Source organism: Jatropha curcas, chromosome 2 (genome assembly GCF_041381405.1).
Source record: "Jatropha curcas cultivar XTBG-Jc1 chromosome 2, XTBG_Jcur_1.0, whole genome shotgun sequence".
In the NCBI taxonomy this organism is placed as follows: Eukaryota; Viridiplantae; Streptophyta; class Magnoliopsida; order Malpighiales; family Euphorbiaceae; genus Jatropha; species Jatropha curcas.
In genome coordinates this window covers 3,773,949-3,789,909 of record NC_143152.1, presented here as the reverse complement: position 1 = coordinate 3,789,909, position 15,961 = coordinate 3,773,949, and the positions used below count along the sequence as shown (strand labels likewise).

The 15,961-nt window shown below is 34.1% G+C and overlaps 4 protein-coding genes and 1 long non-coding RNA gene across 5 annotated transcripts; 1 reads left to right on the top strand and 4 right to left on the bottom strand.

Annotated features, from left to right (window-relative positions):
• Nucleotides 1–53: 53 nt before the first annotated feature.
• LOC105646485 (alpha/beta hydrolase family protein) lies at nucleotides 54–3,603 on the bottom strand. Its single transcript, XM_012232342.3, has 5 exons — nucleotides 2,554–3,603; nucleotides 1,418–1,502; nucleotides 1,142–1,311; nucleotides 663–937; nucleotides 54–444 (listed from the first exon to the last, which is right to left on the bottom strand). Exons 1-5 carry the CDS (start codon nucleotides 2,927–2,929, stop codon nucleotides 268–270), a joined length of 1,083 nt encoding a protein of 360 aa, XP_012087732.1. The 5' UTR covers nucleotides 2,930–3,603; the 3' UTR covers nucleotides 54–267.
• Nucleotides 3,604–4,332: 729 nt separating this feature from the next.
• Nucleotides 4,333–12,271, top strand: LOC110010807 (uncharacterized). Its single transcript, XR_016319599.1, has 3 exons — nucleotides 4,333–4,673; nucleotides 11,025–11,664; nucleotides 11,747–12,271. It is a non-coding gene; the product is annotated as an uncharacterized LOC110010807 (long non-coding RNA).
• On the bottom strand, nucleotides 5,089–7,562 carry LOC105646484 (cytochrome P450 93A3). Its single transcript, XM_089718037.1, has 2 exons — nucleotides 6,551–7,562; nucleotides 5,089–5,857 (listed from the first exon to the last, which is right to left on the bottom strand). The coding sequence occupies exons 1-2, from the start codon at nucleotides 7,457–7,459 to the stop codon at nucleotides 5,222–5,224; spliced, it is 1,545 nt and encodes a 514-aa protein (XP_089574163.1). The 5' UTR covers nucleotides 7,460–7,562; the 3' UTR covers nucleotides 5,089–5,221.
• Nucleotides 8,627–11,996, bottom strand: LOC105646542 (3,9-dihydroxypterocarpan 6A-monooxygenase). The gene is made up of 2 exons (XM_012232408.4): nucleotides 11,082–11,996; nucleotides 8,627–9,446 (listed from the first exon to the last, which is right to left on the bottom strand). Exons 1-2 carry the CDS (start codon nucleotides 11,994–11,996, stop codon nucleotides 8,805–8,807), a joined length of 1,557 nt encoding a protein of 518 aa, XP_012087798.1. The 3' UTR covers nucleotides 8,627–8,804.
• A 767-nt stretch (nucleotides 12,272–13,038) lies between the features above and the next one.
• On the bottom strand, nucleotides 13,039–15,023 carry LOC149498079 (3,9-dihydroxypterocarpan 6A-monooxygenase-like). The gene is made up of 2 exons (XM_089717369.1): nucleotides 13,980–15,023; nucleotides 13,039–13,839 (listed from the first exon to the last, which is right to left on the bottom strand). Exons 1-2 carry the CDS (start codon nucleotides 14,883–14,885, stop codon nucleotides 13,204–13,206), a joined length of 1,542 nt encoding a protein of 513 aa, XP_089573495.1. The 5' UTR covers nucleotides 14,886–15,023; the 3' UTR covers nucleotides 13,039–13,203.
• Between the last annotated feature and the right edge of the window lie 938 nt (nucleotides 15,024–15,961).

Below are 15,961 nucleotides of genomic sequence, written 5' to 3'. Positions count from 1 at the left end.
ACAATGGGATTAGTGATTATAAATAAAGTTCAAAAAAATAAAAGAATAACCCATGATTAACATTGCTTGGATTACCTAAAATCAGTTGCTGTTCAAAAATAAATAAATAAAAGTGAAGTTCCTTTGAAGATTACAGAATACCTTTTTATCCCTTTGAAGGGTGTTAGGTATGAGTTGTTGTACATTTTACAAAGTTCATCAGGAATTATTGGTGAAGAAGATTACAAAAGAAAATAATATTGTAGTCTTCTTCATTAGTAATATCTATTATGGTTGAGACTCTTTCCACTCTAATCTGCTAAGCCCATCAACAATTGCCTTGCGAAACTCACCATTGTGCAGAAGGAAGGATGAAACATGCCCTCCGGTAACCCATCTCACCTCCGAACCCGGCCAAGCCTTTTGAAGCTCCATAACAGAATGCTTTGGTATGTAACCATCGTCCTAAGAGACAAAAATTGTAGTTCGGTTGGATATTTAAATAATAAGTTGATGAACAGAAGATTATACAAAGAATAAACCGATTCTATGCATAATGCCTATGCGATAGCATCAATTAGCCGGCTCATCATAAATGATAAAACAGTAAAAAGCTAATTGAATAATTTCATCAGTCTTTTTTTAAAAAACATCGTACGGTAGTAGTAAGATATTTTACTTACAGTTGCAGCAACAAATATTACAGCATTGGGATTTTTGGGAATTGGAAAGCGCGTGACATCTGTGAGAGACAATACATTTCGCATCCGCTCTTGCACTTCCTCGAGAGTTATTGCAGTCTTTTGCACTGCTAGATCCTCCCTCAGTGCCTCCCATGCAGTACCATACCTTAATATCCCTTCACAGAATGCCACAACAGCAGAATGTGGGGAGAGAAAAGGAAAAGTTGCAACAGGTGTGGGGTGCAGTGATCCAACCATTGCAGCATGTACTCCCCCTAAATTCAATAAGATCAAATTTTAAAATAGACATGGACCTAAACAAAAGATGAGATATCAAGAACACCGCTTATTATCCATTGGTGCTCTTAAACAATATTACTGTTTAAGCAACTAAATCAATTCAATTGTTTAAATGACCAATGGCAGACGCAGGAAAGATAATTACAACTTTGAGCATCGTGAAATACAATTGTTTTTACCCATGCTAAGTCCACAAACGCCCATCTTGCCAAACCCTGCCTCAGACTCTAGCCAATATAACAGACTCCGTGCCTCCTCAATGGTTGCTCTACCTAATAAAAGCAAGTCACTCACACACAAGAGTTTTGCACCATGCTGCAGCATAGGGCGTCTATGTCCATAGAAAGGGCTGCAATTGCACATTTAAGTTGAATCAAAATGCTGATTGCTCACGTGAAAAAGCAAAAGAGAGAACTTTCTTCTAAAAATATCCATGACGCAAGCTTGACTCTAACCTCTCCAGCACCATGGTTGCGATGTTTTCCTTCAACAATGGTCCGCCAAGACGCAACCTCCGTTCGTATGTATGGTCCCCAGTGCCTGAAAAGTAAAGCTGAAATATATAACCTCTACCAGCTAGATAACAGTTAAAGTCACAACTCATGCTAGGCTGGCACTAGCACTTACTTCAAAGTCCAAAATAAGCATAAAATTTTGCAGAGATGACATAGTTTTGAGTCCTTTGACTAAAATGAGTCTTAATTATGCTTAATTCTGCTAAGAAAAGGGAAAGAACTCCAGCAATATGCAATCAGAGCCATAAAGCATTCCTTGCTATTAGATTTGAGCCAGATGGGAAAGCATATTAAAGCAGCATCTTGCATCATTTGCATGCAAATTCAGAAGTCCAAAATCACGCAGTAATAAACCAGGTTGACGAAAGGATATACGATTTGTCTTATGCAAGTGAAAGTCCCTTGCAGCAAACGAACATCTGGAGAAGTATTTAGAACTTGTTTGGCAATGAATCCACAGAACTTTAAGGAGTTCAATTACAAACCTACATTTGTCATTGTGATTCACAAAAATTCAACCAAATTTGATAGAATTGCAAATGAATCCAAACAAACAGGATTGCTAGTAAGGCTAGAAATTTAAAATGAATTCTACGTTTAACAGATAACATACCAAAGACAAATTTCATTAATAGATGAATTTTTTTTTCATGAAAGTCATTTGATATTCCTTTATTCCAAACAAAACGTTGAAGTAAAAACACCGTATTCAAATTCCTACAGATTTTCAACACCAATTTAACCAATGGTAGCATTCAAACTTTGACCCAAAGTGAAGCAAGTTAGCAAGCGTTTTACTGTATAACACATAAAAAATGCCCATCAACAAAGTTATAGAACAATCCACAAACCACATTGAAAGAACCCGTTTGGGCAAGAAACAAATTTACAATGTTCCCAATCAATTCAAACCACCTAAACCAGATATCCTATCCAAATTTCTCTAAAAAAAAATTAAAATAATTAAAACAACCAAAAATTTGAATCTATTACATAAATAGTAAAGGGAGAATAAGCTGAGAAAATGTTTCCTATAATTTCAAATTCAAGTAAAAGCAAAACATAGACCAGATTACCTGCAAGATGAACCACACAGGCCATCTTTTGAGGAGGGACAAATTTTGGTACAAGAAAAGCAACTCTTGCAGTGTGACTCTCAGGAGGCAATGCACTAAGGAGCTGCTCATCACAAGGGGTTCTAAATATCCCTTCCCTTAAACAAGCACTTTTAGTCTCCCAAACTGTTCTCCAAATGGGCTGTATCAAACTCGGCGGCCAATTCTGGCCTTCCGCTTCAGGGAATAGCTGCTTCACCAATCTTTCTAAGAGCTCAAGCTTTGAACCACCCCATCCTCCAGAGAAAAATGGTGGGCTAATTTTTGTTCTGTGCATAAATGCTCCATAAATATGGTCAAGAACATAATGAAGCATTCCTAAATTAACTGTCACCATTTTTTTGTGACACCCAGAAACTCAAAACACCAAAAAGGATCGAACTGAATTAATTTCAAAGAAACCCAGAAGTTAATGTACAAAGTATATGACTATTTTGAAGACAAAATGAAATTAAATTCAAGAAATTTAAAAGAAACCAATAAATTCGAGTACACAAACGAATAAACTGTCATCAAAGAATCGTACAATTAGATCTAATCACAAAAAAAGTCCACGAATTTGAAAAGCAAAACCAGATCCATTAAGTTAATTGATGGGGAAAAAATGAAACAGACAGAAGAATAAGATTATACTGTAAGAATCAAAAGTGTAATGAAAGTGACAGAACGGGGAAACTGATAATAAGAGATAAAATGGTGTGAAGATTAAAAATAATGTCAAAGAACAGAGGGAAGATGAGCTGGCTAATTGTTAGAGAATCGAGAGAAGATCCAGAAATGATGAAAAGGAGAGAATGCTTAAAGGGAAAAAGAATGCAAGGAATTACACAGTGACCTAAAAAACCAGGGGATGAAGATCAAAACCGGCGAAATGACACGGTGGATTAGCACTCCTTTTGGTTAACTCTTCAATCCTACACCCACCACCTGATTTTGTTTTCTTTTTCATGAATTTTGATTTTGTTTATTCCATGATTATTGTTGTTGTTGGAAAGGGACGGAGAAGATAAGGTTCAATTATTCTTTGCGTAATAATCAATATATATATTAATTTAATAAAAATAATCAATATTATATGGATAGTTTACACAATACATATTGCATTTAAAATTTTAGGTTTCTTATAAAATATTAAATTTATTTGAATTACAATAAATAACTGAGTAAATTAATTACATTATCTTTAATTTAATTGAAGTAATAATTATTGATCATATATAAAGATAAACATGAAAAAAAAATCTCGGTTGGTTAGCTTATTATATGGAGTAAATAGGACGTCCACACGCTTATGACACATTATACTAAATAAGTAACACATTAATATTTTAATTAAATAAATAATCATTTATAATAAATCAAAAATATAAGATAAAAAAATACTTAATTTCTTAGTTCAATATAGTTAGTTAAATTCTCAAAATTATTTTTTTTTTTGAAGAAACTCAAAATTATTGAAAAATATATCAACAGTGTGTATGCATTTTTTGATACAGCTCATATCATATATAGTTTTTGCTGCTGCATATCTTATGAAAGGCTTCACAAAATATTTAAGAAAGCGTATCCTAGCATTGCAACTTTTTAATAAATGTTAACGAGATACAATTTATTATTTTATTATATAATTTTACTATTTTAAATGATATTATAAAATATTATTATTTCATTATTTTATATTACTCCGTGCGACAATTCTAACACTAGTTAATCTTAAAATTCATGAAGGAATTCTAAATAAAAACCTCAATATCCTTAATTAACCCTTATTATTCTATATTCTATATGTTACTCATAGTACTATTTGTAACTACATTGCAATCTTCGCCATTATCTAATTGGTAGCTACCAAGAGTTGACAGGCAGTGATTCTCAGTCTAGAGGTAAAATCATTCTGAAACCTTAGCGATTCTTGGCATACCAACTAAAAGAAGGCTCTGCATATCTGTGATTTCCCACCTCCGGCAATTATTATTATTCTAAGCAGCATCAAGCGTTGAATGTGTTTTATTTGAAAAACGATGGTGTTTTCTCTAAGCAGCTATACGCGGTGGCATTTCCTTTTGGCAATTCCTTTACAGGTCCCCTTTCTTTCTCTCGTAATTATACTCATTTTGTTTAAATTGCAGTTTTCAATTTTAAATTTAAAACCTTTGTTGTGTATGTGCTCTTTGCAATTTCTATTGAGCAATCTTAACTGCCTATACATTGTATGTGATGATGATGGATGCAAATAAGGATAGTAAGTAAGAATTGGGTTTTAAGAAATAAAATCAGTTTGGTGTTTTGAAATTAAAACAGCTGTTCCAGAAAGCTGTTCTTTTAGATGCTGTTGGTAAAATAGTTTAGGATTTTTTTAATCGTTTGAAAACTTTCTTAACTAGAAAGTATGAATTTCACCTTAAGATAAATTTTAATGACTTTTAATCAATAATTTTGCAATAATTTTGCATTTTTTAACAACATAGAACCAAACAGACACTTGCTATACTCCTGCATTTAGTTACATTTTGAAGTCTTGAATTCGATGTGCAGGCCCTTCCCAGAAAGAGAGGCGAAAAATTATTGAAAAGAGATGAGACGTAGCATTTTCCATGTCTAACTAATGCCTTGTAGTCTTAACTCCTTGCTAGAATGATGGAAATAGGTTTAGCCTAGTCATTGGAAAGCAAATTAAGGGATTAGCCCTTGGAAGTGTTAGCCCAGGTCCTTCTTCCATGTCAACAGTACCATTTCCTCCATCGACCTTCCATTCAAAGCATTGAATCATAGCAGCAAGGGTTGATTGTACTATTTGTAGTGCTAGTGAAGTTCCAGGGCACGCTCTTCTTCCACTTCCAAATGGCAATAGATGGAAATACTGCCCCCTGACATCTAGCTGACTCTTTCCATTTGCCTCTGCATTAGAAAACCTTTCTGGGCAAAATTCAAGTGGGTTTTCCCAGTGTTTTGGATCCCTTCCAAGAGCCCATATATTAACAAACAGTTGAGTCCTTGCAGGAATTTCATATCCATTAATAGTACAATCTTCAGTTGACTTTCTCACAGTTAATGGTCCTGTTGGGTGAATCCTTAGTGTTTCCTTCACTATAGATTGGAGGTAGGGGAGGTTTATTATATCTGATTCTTCTACTAATCTGCTCGTCCCTACTACAGAATCTATTTCTTCTCTTGCTTTCTTCATAATATCTGGGTGATTTATTAGCTCTGCTAGTGCCCATTCTGTTGTAATTGCAGATGTGTCAGTCCCAGCTGCAAATATATCCTGTACAAGGCAGAAATCAATTCTTAAATTTATTATATGATTTTCTATTTTCTGAGACATCAAATGATGATATTGTTGCTTTGGCTATTATTAGAACTGTAATCAGCTAAAATTCACATGAGATATGTTGTTGGATATTTCAAATAGTGGTTAATTTGTTATTTTGTATTTAAAACAATAGACTCATTTTGCAATGGTTGATAAGGTTCTTCTTCTTTGTTGTCTTTTTTTTGGAAAAAAAGGGAAAAAACTAAAGCTGAATCGTAATTGCATCATCTGTTATGAAGGATTCGGTTGGCATCATATCTTATTTCCATTAGAATGATAAGCATGTTTAAATATGATCCACATGGAGCACTCTAAGTCATAGTTAGAAAAAATTCATTATTTCTTTGGAGAAAGCAAACTCCAAAAAAAAAAAAAAAAAAGGTTCTTTAAATGCAATTAGTTGCTAATAAAGAATAAAGTGGTTGACTAGGACATTGGAACAATTTAGAATTCTTTATAATTTTTGTCTCTAATGCCCAATTAGTTAGATGGCCAGTGAAATTATGTATTATGTTAACACCTACATTGTTATTCATAAAAAATGACTGAAATAGGACAATCTTGTTAGTCTATAGACTGTCACTGACCTTTAAGGTTTTACTTAAATGATTATCAGCCATATGAATTAAGGAGATGATACATTACCAGGATAAAGGCTTTGATGTTTTCTTTAGTCAATTTTATTTCTGAGTTCTCATCTTCTGATATACTTAATAAAATATCAAGTAAATCTTTCATTGAATCTCTTTCACCTGTTTCCTTCTTTATCTTCCTTGCCTCTTCATGCTCTGCTATGATCCTATGCATCATGGTGTCAAACTTTTCACGAACTTTCTTAAGCCTTCTTCCAAATCCCTGCAAATCCAAGTTCTTACAAAACCAAATGTAGTCTGACAAATTGAATTTCCCTGTAAGCTCTGCAACCTCTTGCACCAACTCTCTGATCTCATTGGCTTCATCTTCATTATTTGAACACCTTTCACTCATTAACATTCTTGATATTACATTATTGGTTAGCCTTAGAAGCTGCTTTCCAACATCAACAGGCTCATTTGCATTTGCTTTCTTTAGCATTAATTTTAAAAACTGCCCTATCTCTTCATGCCTGACTGGGAGGAGCTGGTCTAACATTCGACCACCAAGAAGTTCTGTCATGCAAATTTTCTTCATGAACTTCCAGTAAGGTCCATAAGGAGTAAAGGAGAAATCAGCTGAGCCATATGTAAGGTAATCTACAGCAGCCGCTATTGGACGATCCAAGAAAGAAGTTTCATGGGTTTTAAGGAACTCTTTTGCCATCTCTGGGGAGGAAGCAACAACACAAGGTACAGAGCCAAGGAATAGGTGAATTAATGGTCCATATCGAGTTGAAAGTTTGTGAAGGGCTTGATGAGGTATTGGAGCAAGGAGATGGAGGTGTCCAATGATTGGCAGGGCTGGTGGGCTTGGTGGAAGATGGCATGTGCTTCGAAATCTTTTTATTATCGCTCTAACTGCAATCACAGATATTAGCCATATGAGAAAAAGTATTATGTACTCTTGAAAATCAGCCATGCTTTAATCTTTTTGATTCAATTGAAGAAGGTATCTAAGAGCTGTTTATAGAAGGGAAGCTCTGTCTTTTATTGCTAGATATGTCCCTTGATGCTGCACAAGAAATGGTGGGGGAGCATTTCAAAGACGGCACGTTGTCTCAAATGATTTACTAAAAACAAATTAATTAGGTTTTCAAGAAAATTACTTGCTTTTTGACTCATGCTATTTCCTTTGTTAATTTTCTGTTACCAATAATTTAGTTTACCCTGAGTTGATATTTTCTTTTGTTAATTATAGGTTTCTTTGTTTAGACAATTTCTGTTTCACATAAAAACTATGTGTCTCTTATACATATTATATTGCAAGCTATGACTAGAATATACACTCTAGGTATCAAGTTTTGGCCTGCAACACTGATTTGGGTGAAAAGCTTGTGGGCTTTTTTAAATGCTAAAATTTCCATTCCAATTGTGGAACTTCTTTTTTTCTCCATCTCAATGGGATAAACTGAATATCTGTGGTGGGCCATAGGGTTGAAAGATGTTTAATTGTGTTATTTTGTTGTTTTTTTCCAACTTGCTAGTATCCTAATGGCCATGGCCTACTCCTTTGTTGTTTTTGTCACATCCCTGCATCATCTTTCTAAATTTTAAAATACCAGCATTTTTCCCCTATTTGCAAGCAGCCGGCCAGGTAAGGGCTGAATATGACTAATTCTCCCCAATGAGGTCAAATCATATGGTGCCCAGAATGACCCAACCTGAATTATATTATTAGCAAACCATCAAAGCAAACATTGAACAAGTCTTTACATCTTTGTGTATGTTTCATAAGTGCTTTCCAATCATTTTATACCTGTATAAGTGTTATGGGTTACTATTTCTATTTAGACTGATTATTTTCTTCTTTCATTTTATGTCTCTATTTTTTTAGTTGATGCGATTCTTTTGTTTAGTTATAGTTAGAAATTCAAAACTAATCTTCTTGCTATTTTTTTAATATGTTATCTGGTGAAATATTTACTTGATTTATTTTATTAAGACTTCCTAACTTATGCTTTTTGTGAATCCTTTAAATGCAACTTGGAAAAGCTGCATTTTGAAAAGTAATTCTACTGTTTATCACTAACAATAGAAATTTTTTTATCTTTTTCCTTTAGTATTTTGTTTTGCAGATATTCACCAGTTTAGATTCATCACTTTCATTAATCAATACTGTGATCACGTTCGCTTGATAATTAAACAATATTTGTGAATCCCAATAGCATTTGACTCTTTGACATCCACATGACCATGGTTTCTAACTGTTTCATGAACAAACATTATAAAAATTAAATAAGGTTACAATCTGGATGAGACCATGGTCAGATCGATAAAAATGGAGTGAGCCTAGCCACAGGGAAACAAACGAGGGAATTAGCCCTGGGAAGGGTTAGCCCTGGTCCCTCTTCCATGTCAACTGTACTATTCTCTCCATCACCAACCCTCCATTCAAAGCACTGTATCAGAGCAGCAAGAGTTGCTGGAACAAATTGCAGTGCAAGTGAAGCACCAGGGCAACTTCTTCTTCCTGTTCCAAATGGCAAGAGTTGAAAATATTGCCCTCTCACATCCAACATATTACTCTTTGCACTCCATTCTTCACCCATGAACCTTTCCGGCCTAAACTCAAATGGGTTTTCCCAGTAGTTTGGATCCCTGCCTAGTGACCAGACATTAACAAACAGTCTGGTCTTTGCGGGAATTGTATAGCCAGCAATAGAACAATCTTCAGAGGATTCCCTGACGATTAATGGTCCAGTTGGGTGAAGCCTTAATATTTCTTTTACTATAGCTTGGAGGTAGGGAAGGTTACCTATGTCTGATTCCTCTACTAGTCTTGTCTTTCCCACAACAGCATCAATCTCTAGTCTTGCTTTCTCCATTTTATCAGGGTGGTTGATTAGCTCTGCAAGTCCCCACTCTACTGTAATGGAAGATGTGTCTGTTCCAGCTCCAAATATGTTCTGTGGGATTGAAAATTTTCATGTCATTTTTATTCTAGTACATAGTTATAATTTATTTTTAAAATTTTATCATTGTCATAAAAAAAAAAAAAATGATACTTTCATCTCTCATCTTTGTCCCCACAGTATAAAATCCTCCAAAATATGGACAATCAATGCCATCTTTCCATAAAATTGTTGCAGGCAGAGCGATGAAAGCAAATTGATCTTGTCTATGCTTGTAGGCTTACAGCCTAATGACTTAACAACATTAATTTAACATTACTTGATAGATGCTATTAGCAATAATAATTAACAGCATCTGCAAATTTTTAACTGCACTATGATGGTGTTGCCTAATGTTAATAGCACTTTGATGGTACTAGCTGCTGAATGTTACTGATTGTGCTAGTAATGACTCAAGAGTTTTATACTTCAGGTAGTACTGCTGCTAATTCTTATTAGGATCAAATTTTTGTCTTTTAACAACATTTAGAGCTTGCTGTCAAAAATAGTAGTTTCTTGTAGTGTAACGTTATCTATTTGGCAGGAAATAGGAGACATGTTCTAAATTCTTTTTATTGCAATGTTGATAAATTCATGAGAAACGTACAGATGATGAAAATTTATTTTCAATAAATTATCTACCATAATGATATATTCAAGGAAAATAAATAAATAAATAATTGCTTGTTGCTGTGCTCATAGCTTCGTAAAAATCATATTTTTGAAAGTTTAATTTCACCTATGATCCTTAAACTTGTTATCATTCTTGTATCAATAAACTCACTAAACTTCGATTTTTGTTTCAATTCGTTTGCTGTTACTAGACTTTATTATAATTCCCATATGATAACCAAGTAAAAAAGGTTTTTGTAACATAGTTCTACAGTTAAGAGAAGATTACTTGTATGACCTTCTTACTTAATTAGCACAAAACAGATTTCGATAAATCTTGATAAAAATTTAACAGTTATGGCCTTATTTAAACAAATTTCTAGTGTTATTTTACTTGTACAAACTGAAATTCAACAAGTATACTGAATTTTATTGATTAAGTAAAGTTTGGCTGTGAACTAATCAAGCCAAAATCGAGCTTTAGTGAGGTTGACTTCGGCTCAATAAGGATATGCTTGAGCTCAAACTTGACTCATTTAAAAATATCCAAGCTCAAGCACGGCTTGGGCTCAGCCTGATAAATGTAAATGAGACAAGCTTGACCTTGAAATTTATCAAATAGCAAGAATACATTAGTCAAATAAAAATGAAGGCGTTTTGATGTGGGCTTAATTAACCTTGGATTATTGAGCTAGCTCGTTAGTGGCTCGATAAAGTTGGCTCACGAGCTAATGAACCGAGCTCGAGCTAGGTCTGTTTATTTAACGAACTCTAGAACTCAGCTCAATAAGCTTATCGAACGGGCTCGAGTGAGTTTTTATTGAGCTGAGCCTCGAGCAGTTTACGAGCAACTTGCTCCCCCTAAGTGAAGTGTAGTCCATTTTTTACAGTATATAGTATGCTCCGCAGTATGTAGTTTTGATGTGTTGATTGCTGTATGGATTATTAATAAAACTTGTAATATATTGAATTTTGTTGTAGTGAGGTAGATGTTTAAAAGCTAAAGCAGATGCCTATATCAGAGGAGCAGTGACTTACCATAACAAATGCCTTGACATTTTCTCTGGTTAATCTCCTCTCTGCATTCTCATCTTCATATATATCAAGTAAAATATCAAGCAAATCCTTCATTGTATTACCATCTTCATCACCATCCTTTTCCTTCTTTTTCCTTGCATTTTCATGCTCCTTCATGATCCTCTCCATCATATCGTCATATCTGTCTCGAGCATCCTTTAGCCTTTTCTCGAAACCTTGCAAATCCAAACTTTTGCAAAACCAAATTGTATCTGACAAATTAAACTTGGCACCTAACTCATTCAACTCTTTCACCAACTTTCTCACCTCGTCAGCATCATTTTCTTGATCAGAACATCTTGTTCTAAGCATCATTCTTGATATTATATTATTTGTCAATCGCATTAGCTCTCCTCCAACATTTACTGCTTCTTTTGCTTCAGCTTTTTTAAATACTACCTTCAAGAAGCGCTTTATCTCTTCCCGTCTAATCGGAAGAAACTGGTCTAATGTTCGAGTGCCTAACAATTCAGTCATGCAAATTTTCTTCATGAACTTCCAATGGGGTCCATAAGGTATGGTAGCAAAATCTGCGGAGCCATAGGTAAGATAATCAAGATTAGCTACTTTTGGACGGTTCATAAAATTAGATTCATTGTCTTTGAGTATTTCTTTTGCAATCTCAGGTGTGGAAGCAAGAACACAAGGTTTTGAGCCAATGAAGAAGTAAATCAAAGGTCCATAGCGCGTTGAGAGCCTGTGGAATGCTTGGTGTGGAATAGGACCTAGAAGGTGCATGTGTCCTATGATTGGGAGTGCTCTAGGGCTTGGAGGAAGGTGAGCTTTGTTGCGAGCTCGCGTGATGATTGTTTTGAGGATGAAGAAAAAAGCTAGGAAGATTATGAATTGTGTGGCATAATCTTGTATATCAGCCATGGTTGATCGTTGAAATGTGGAATATTAGTGTAGTTTCGCAGGATATAGTTGTTTGGAGCTGCTTATAAAAAGAGTGAGGGACGATATATGGCTGTTTTTAAATTTTGTTTATCTTTTCATTTCTGCTTATTATAAAATAGGTTTGGTGGGATTAAGATAGATTAGCAATTATTGCAGTATTGCAGAGTGATTAGAGCTTGTCCTTCTCTCTGTTGTTTTTTTTCAACAAGAATCTTTTCATTTCTTCATCAAGGAAAAATTATTTCTTGAAACTAGTTTGGCGGGTATGGCTTTGATTACGTATTCTTTTCTCATCCTTTTGTGGGTTTTTTTTTTTATTTTTTAAATTTTCTTATCCCTCTTCCTATTTAAGTTTAGTTTGAGGACCACTCCCGGACGTTATCAAAAAAATTAAGAATTGGCAATGTTGTCTTATTACATAGAACTTTCTTTGCCTTACCTTGGATTTTAACATAGTATTTCAAATATAGCATACGTCATGAATGTTTTTTTTAATAATTTATTATAGTTTTTAAAACGGTATTTAATTTGGAATTTCTTTAATGTTTATATTTAAGCTATTAGTGATTTTTTATTCTTAAAATTTAAAAAAAAAAACCTCTGTTAGTTACCTTACCCCTCTTTATCATATAAGTTCAGTTTCAGGACCACTCTTGCTGACATTATCAAGAAAATTAAGAATCAGGCAATCTGCAACGTCGGTCTCCTATAAAATTTTCCTTGCCTTCGACTTTAACATATTTTTTCACCCATAGCATAGCATATGTCATAAATGTTTTCTTTTCTTATTTTTTTTCTTGCTCTTGCATGAAACGAAATATTTTCTTTTCTTGTTATATTTTAATCCAACGTCCATATATAAAACCGAGAAGGGCAATGGAATATTCTTCTTTTTAGGAATGGAAAGATATGAGCTATGCAAATTTAAAAGAATCAAGCCAGTTTTTTTTTTTTTTCTTATTACATTCTTTTAGGTTTTCTCTAATTCTCCATTCATAACTTGAAAAGTTGCAATGGTTGATTGGTTTCATAAAATTATTTTTATAAAATATTTGTTACAATCCAGTGGTCTTCAATACATTGCTTTTCTAGTGTTTTTCAACAAAAGATCAAACTGTAATACCAAAACAAACCCTTTCGCAGAAAACAATATTTTGAACTAGTGCCTTGTATTTTTACCTCCATGTTAGACTGATGGAAATGGGTTTAGCCTAGTTACTGGAAAACAGATTAAGGGATTAGCCCTTGGAAGTGTTATCCCAGGTCCTTCTTCCATGTCAACAGTACCATTCTCTCCATCAACTTTCCATTCAAAGCATTGAATCATGGCAGCAAGGGTTGTTTGTACCAGTTGTAGTGCTAGTGAAGTTCCAGGGCACCCTCTTCTTCCACTTCCAAATGGCAACAGTTGGAAATATAGCCCTCTGAGATCTACCTGATTGTTTCCATTTGCCTCTGTATTAAAAAACCTTTCTGGGCAAAATTCAAGTGGGTTTTCCCAGTAGTTTGGATCCCTTCCAAGAGCCCATGCATTGACAAACAGTCGAGTTTTTGCAGGAATTTCATATCCATTGACAGTGCAATCTTTACTTGACTGTCTCACAATTAATGGGCCTGGTGGGTGAAGCCTTAGCGTTTCCTTCACTATAGATTGGAGGTAGGGAAGGTTTGTTATATCTGATTCTTCCACTAGTCTGCTCTTTCCTACTACAAAATCTATTTCTTCCTTTGCCTTCCTCATAATGTCTGGATGATTTATTAGCTCTGCTAGTGCCCATTCTGTCGCAATGGAAGATGTGTCAGTCCCAGCTGCAAATATGTCCTGTACAATGCAGAGATAACTATTTCATTCTTAATGACATTGGTTGCTAATAAAGAATAAAGTTGCTTGGTAGGACTTTGGAACAATTGGATTGGAATTCTTGAAAATTAGCATTATGAGTTAAGGAGATGATACATTACCAGGATAAAGGCCTTTATGTTTTCTCTAGTCAATTTCATTTCTGAGTTTTCATCTTCTGATATATTGAGTAAAATATCAAGTAAATCTTTCACTGAATCTCCTTCACCTATTTCCTTGTTTATCTTCCTTGCCTCTTCATGCTCTGCTATGATCCTCTGCATCATTTTGTCAAAATCTTCACCAACTTTCTTAAGCTTTCTTCCAATTCCCTGCAAATCTAAGTTCTCGAAAAACCAAATAAAGTCTGACAAATTAAATTTCCCTGAAAATTCTGCAGCATCGTGCAGCAACTTTCTCACCTCATTGGCTTCATCTTCATTATTTGAGCACCTTTTGCTCATAGTCATTCTTGATATTACATTATTGGATAGCATCAGAAGCTGTGGTCCGACATCAACAGACTCGCCTGAACTTGCTTTCTTTAGCATCAACTTTAAAAAGTGCCTTATCTCTTCGCGCCTGACTGGGAGGAGCTGGTCTAACATTCGACCTCCCAGTAGCTCCTTCATGCAGATTTTCTTCATGAACTTCCAGTAAGGTCCATAAGCAGCAAAGGCGAAACCAGAGCCACATGTGAGGTAATCTACAGCAGCCATTTTTGGACGATCCAAGAAACAATTTTCGTGGGTTTTAAGGAATTCTTTCGCCATCTCTGGGGAAGAAGCAACAACGCAAGGGACAGAACCAAGGAATAGGTGAATTAAAGGTCCATAGCGAGTTGAAAGCTTGTAAAGAGCTTGATGAGGCATTGGAGCAAGGAGATGGAGATGTCCAATGATTGGTAGAGCTGGTGGGCTCGGTGGAAGATGGCTTGTGGCTCGAAATTTTTTTAGTATTGCCCTAACTGCAACCACGGATGCTAGCCATATGAGAAAAAGTATTATGAACTCTTGGAAATAAGCCATGTTTGGATCTTCCGGATTTAATTGAACAAGACAAGGTATCTGAGAGCTGTTTATTACTAGAAGTGTTTCTTAATGCTGTGCAAGAAACGGCGGAGGGGCATTTAAAGAAAATGATTTACTCAAAAGCAAATGCAAATTAATAATAATGATTACATTTGTCAATCCACCATTGGTTTGTCACTCCATGTGCGCCATCTACATAGAATCACGATTGTATTATATAATTTTCCATTAGTTGTGAGTAGAATATCTTGTATTAAAATTAAAAACCTTAAATTGAAAATTGACTATTATAATTGTATGTTATATTTAATTATTACTTAATTATATAATTATATTTGTTTTGGGTGAATTTGTTTTCAAATTTGAGTCTAAGATGTATTTTGGACTTAATTAATTCTAAATTATAAGTTGAAAGACAAGTTAGACAGAAAAAAAAAGAAGTTATTGGATTACTGAAAATTTAACAAAAAAAAGTCTTATTTCTACCATTAAATGAAAATATAATGGACAAAATAATAAAATGTGAAGACTAAACTGTTAAATATTATAGAATATTCTTATTGGTTTTCTCGCTTACGTGAGAAATGAAAGGTCTTGAGTTTAGCGCTCTATATGTTAATCCTAATTCACAAAGAAAATCTTGAAATAGATTATCATAATTTTAGTTTAATATCTTATACATAAAATTATACCATAATTATTGTAAGCAATCTAACTTGCAAAGTTGAAAATGTAAGTCTTTTATGATTATTTTTTATTTTCTTCAAATTTCGAAACTTCTTTATTGTTTCCTTTTGACCAAATTGATTTCGAATTGGACTATAGGGCTTAAATTTAATTTATTTTGAATCTTTTAATTTAATTAGACTTGGCCTATTGGAATTATTTTGTTTTAGCTATGGAAGGTAAAATTTAATTGTAATTATCTTTTCGATCTAGTATAGGAAGAAATTGACTTAATTCAACGCGAACAATTCCTATAATAATTGGAGTTGGACATGATAATTTTATAGGAAACCTATCAATTCATATTATAGTGCTTAAATTTGACTATTTGAATTTTATATTAATGA

Coding starts and splice junctions, on each gene's coding strand:
- LOC105646484 (XM_089718037.1), bottom strand. CDS start 7,459: ATGGCTGATTTTCAAGAGTACATAATACTTTTTCTCATATGGCTAATA. Junction 5,858..6,550: donor ACATCAAAGCCTTTATCCTG/GTAATGTATCAT, acceptor TGCCTTGTACAG/GATATATTTGCAGCTGGGAC.
- LOC105646542 (XM_012232408.4), bottom strand. CDS start 11,996: ATGGCTGATATACAAGATTATGCCACACAATTCATAATCTTCCTAGCT. Junction 9,447..11,081: donor ATGTCAAGGCATTTGTTATG/GTAAGTCACTGC, acceptor TCAATCCCACAG/AACATATTTGGAGCTGGAAC.
- LOC149498079 (XM_089717369.1), bottom strand. CDS start 14,885: ATGGCTTATTTCCAAGAGTTCATAATACTTTTTCTCATATGGCTAGCA. Junction 13,840..13,979: donor ACATAAAGGCCTTTATCCTG/GTAATGTATCAT, acceptor TGCATTGTACAG/GACATATTTGCAGCTGGGAC.
- LOC105646485 (XM_012232342.3), bottom strand. CDS start 2,929: ATGGTGACAGTTAATTTAGGAATGCTTCATTATGTTCTTGACCATATT. Junction 1,503..2,553: donor CTGTGTGGTTCATCTTGCAG/GTAATCTGGTCT, acceptor TTTACTTTTCAG/GCACTGGGGACCATACATAC. Junction 1,312..1,417: donor GCAACCATGGTGCTGGAGAG/GTTAGAGTCAAG, acceptor GTGCAATTGCAG/CCCTTTCTATGGACATAGAC.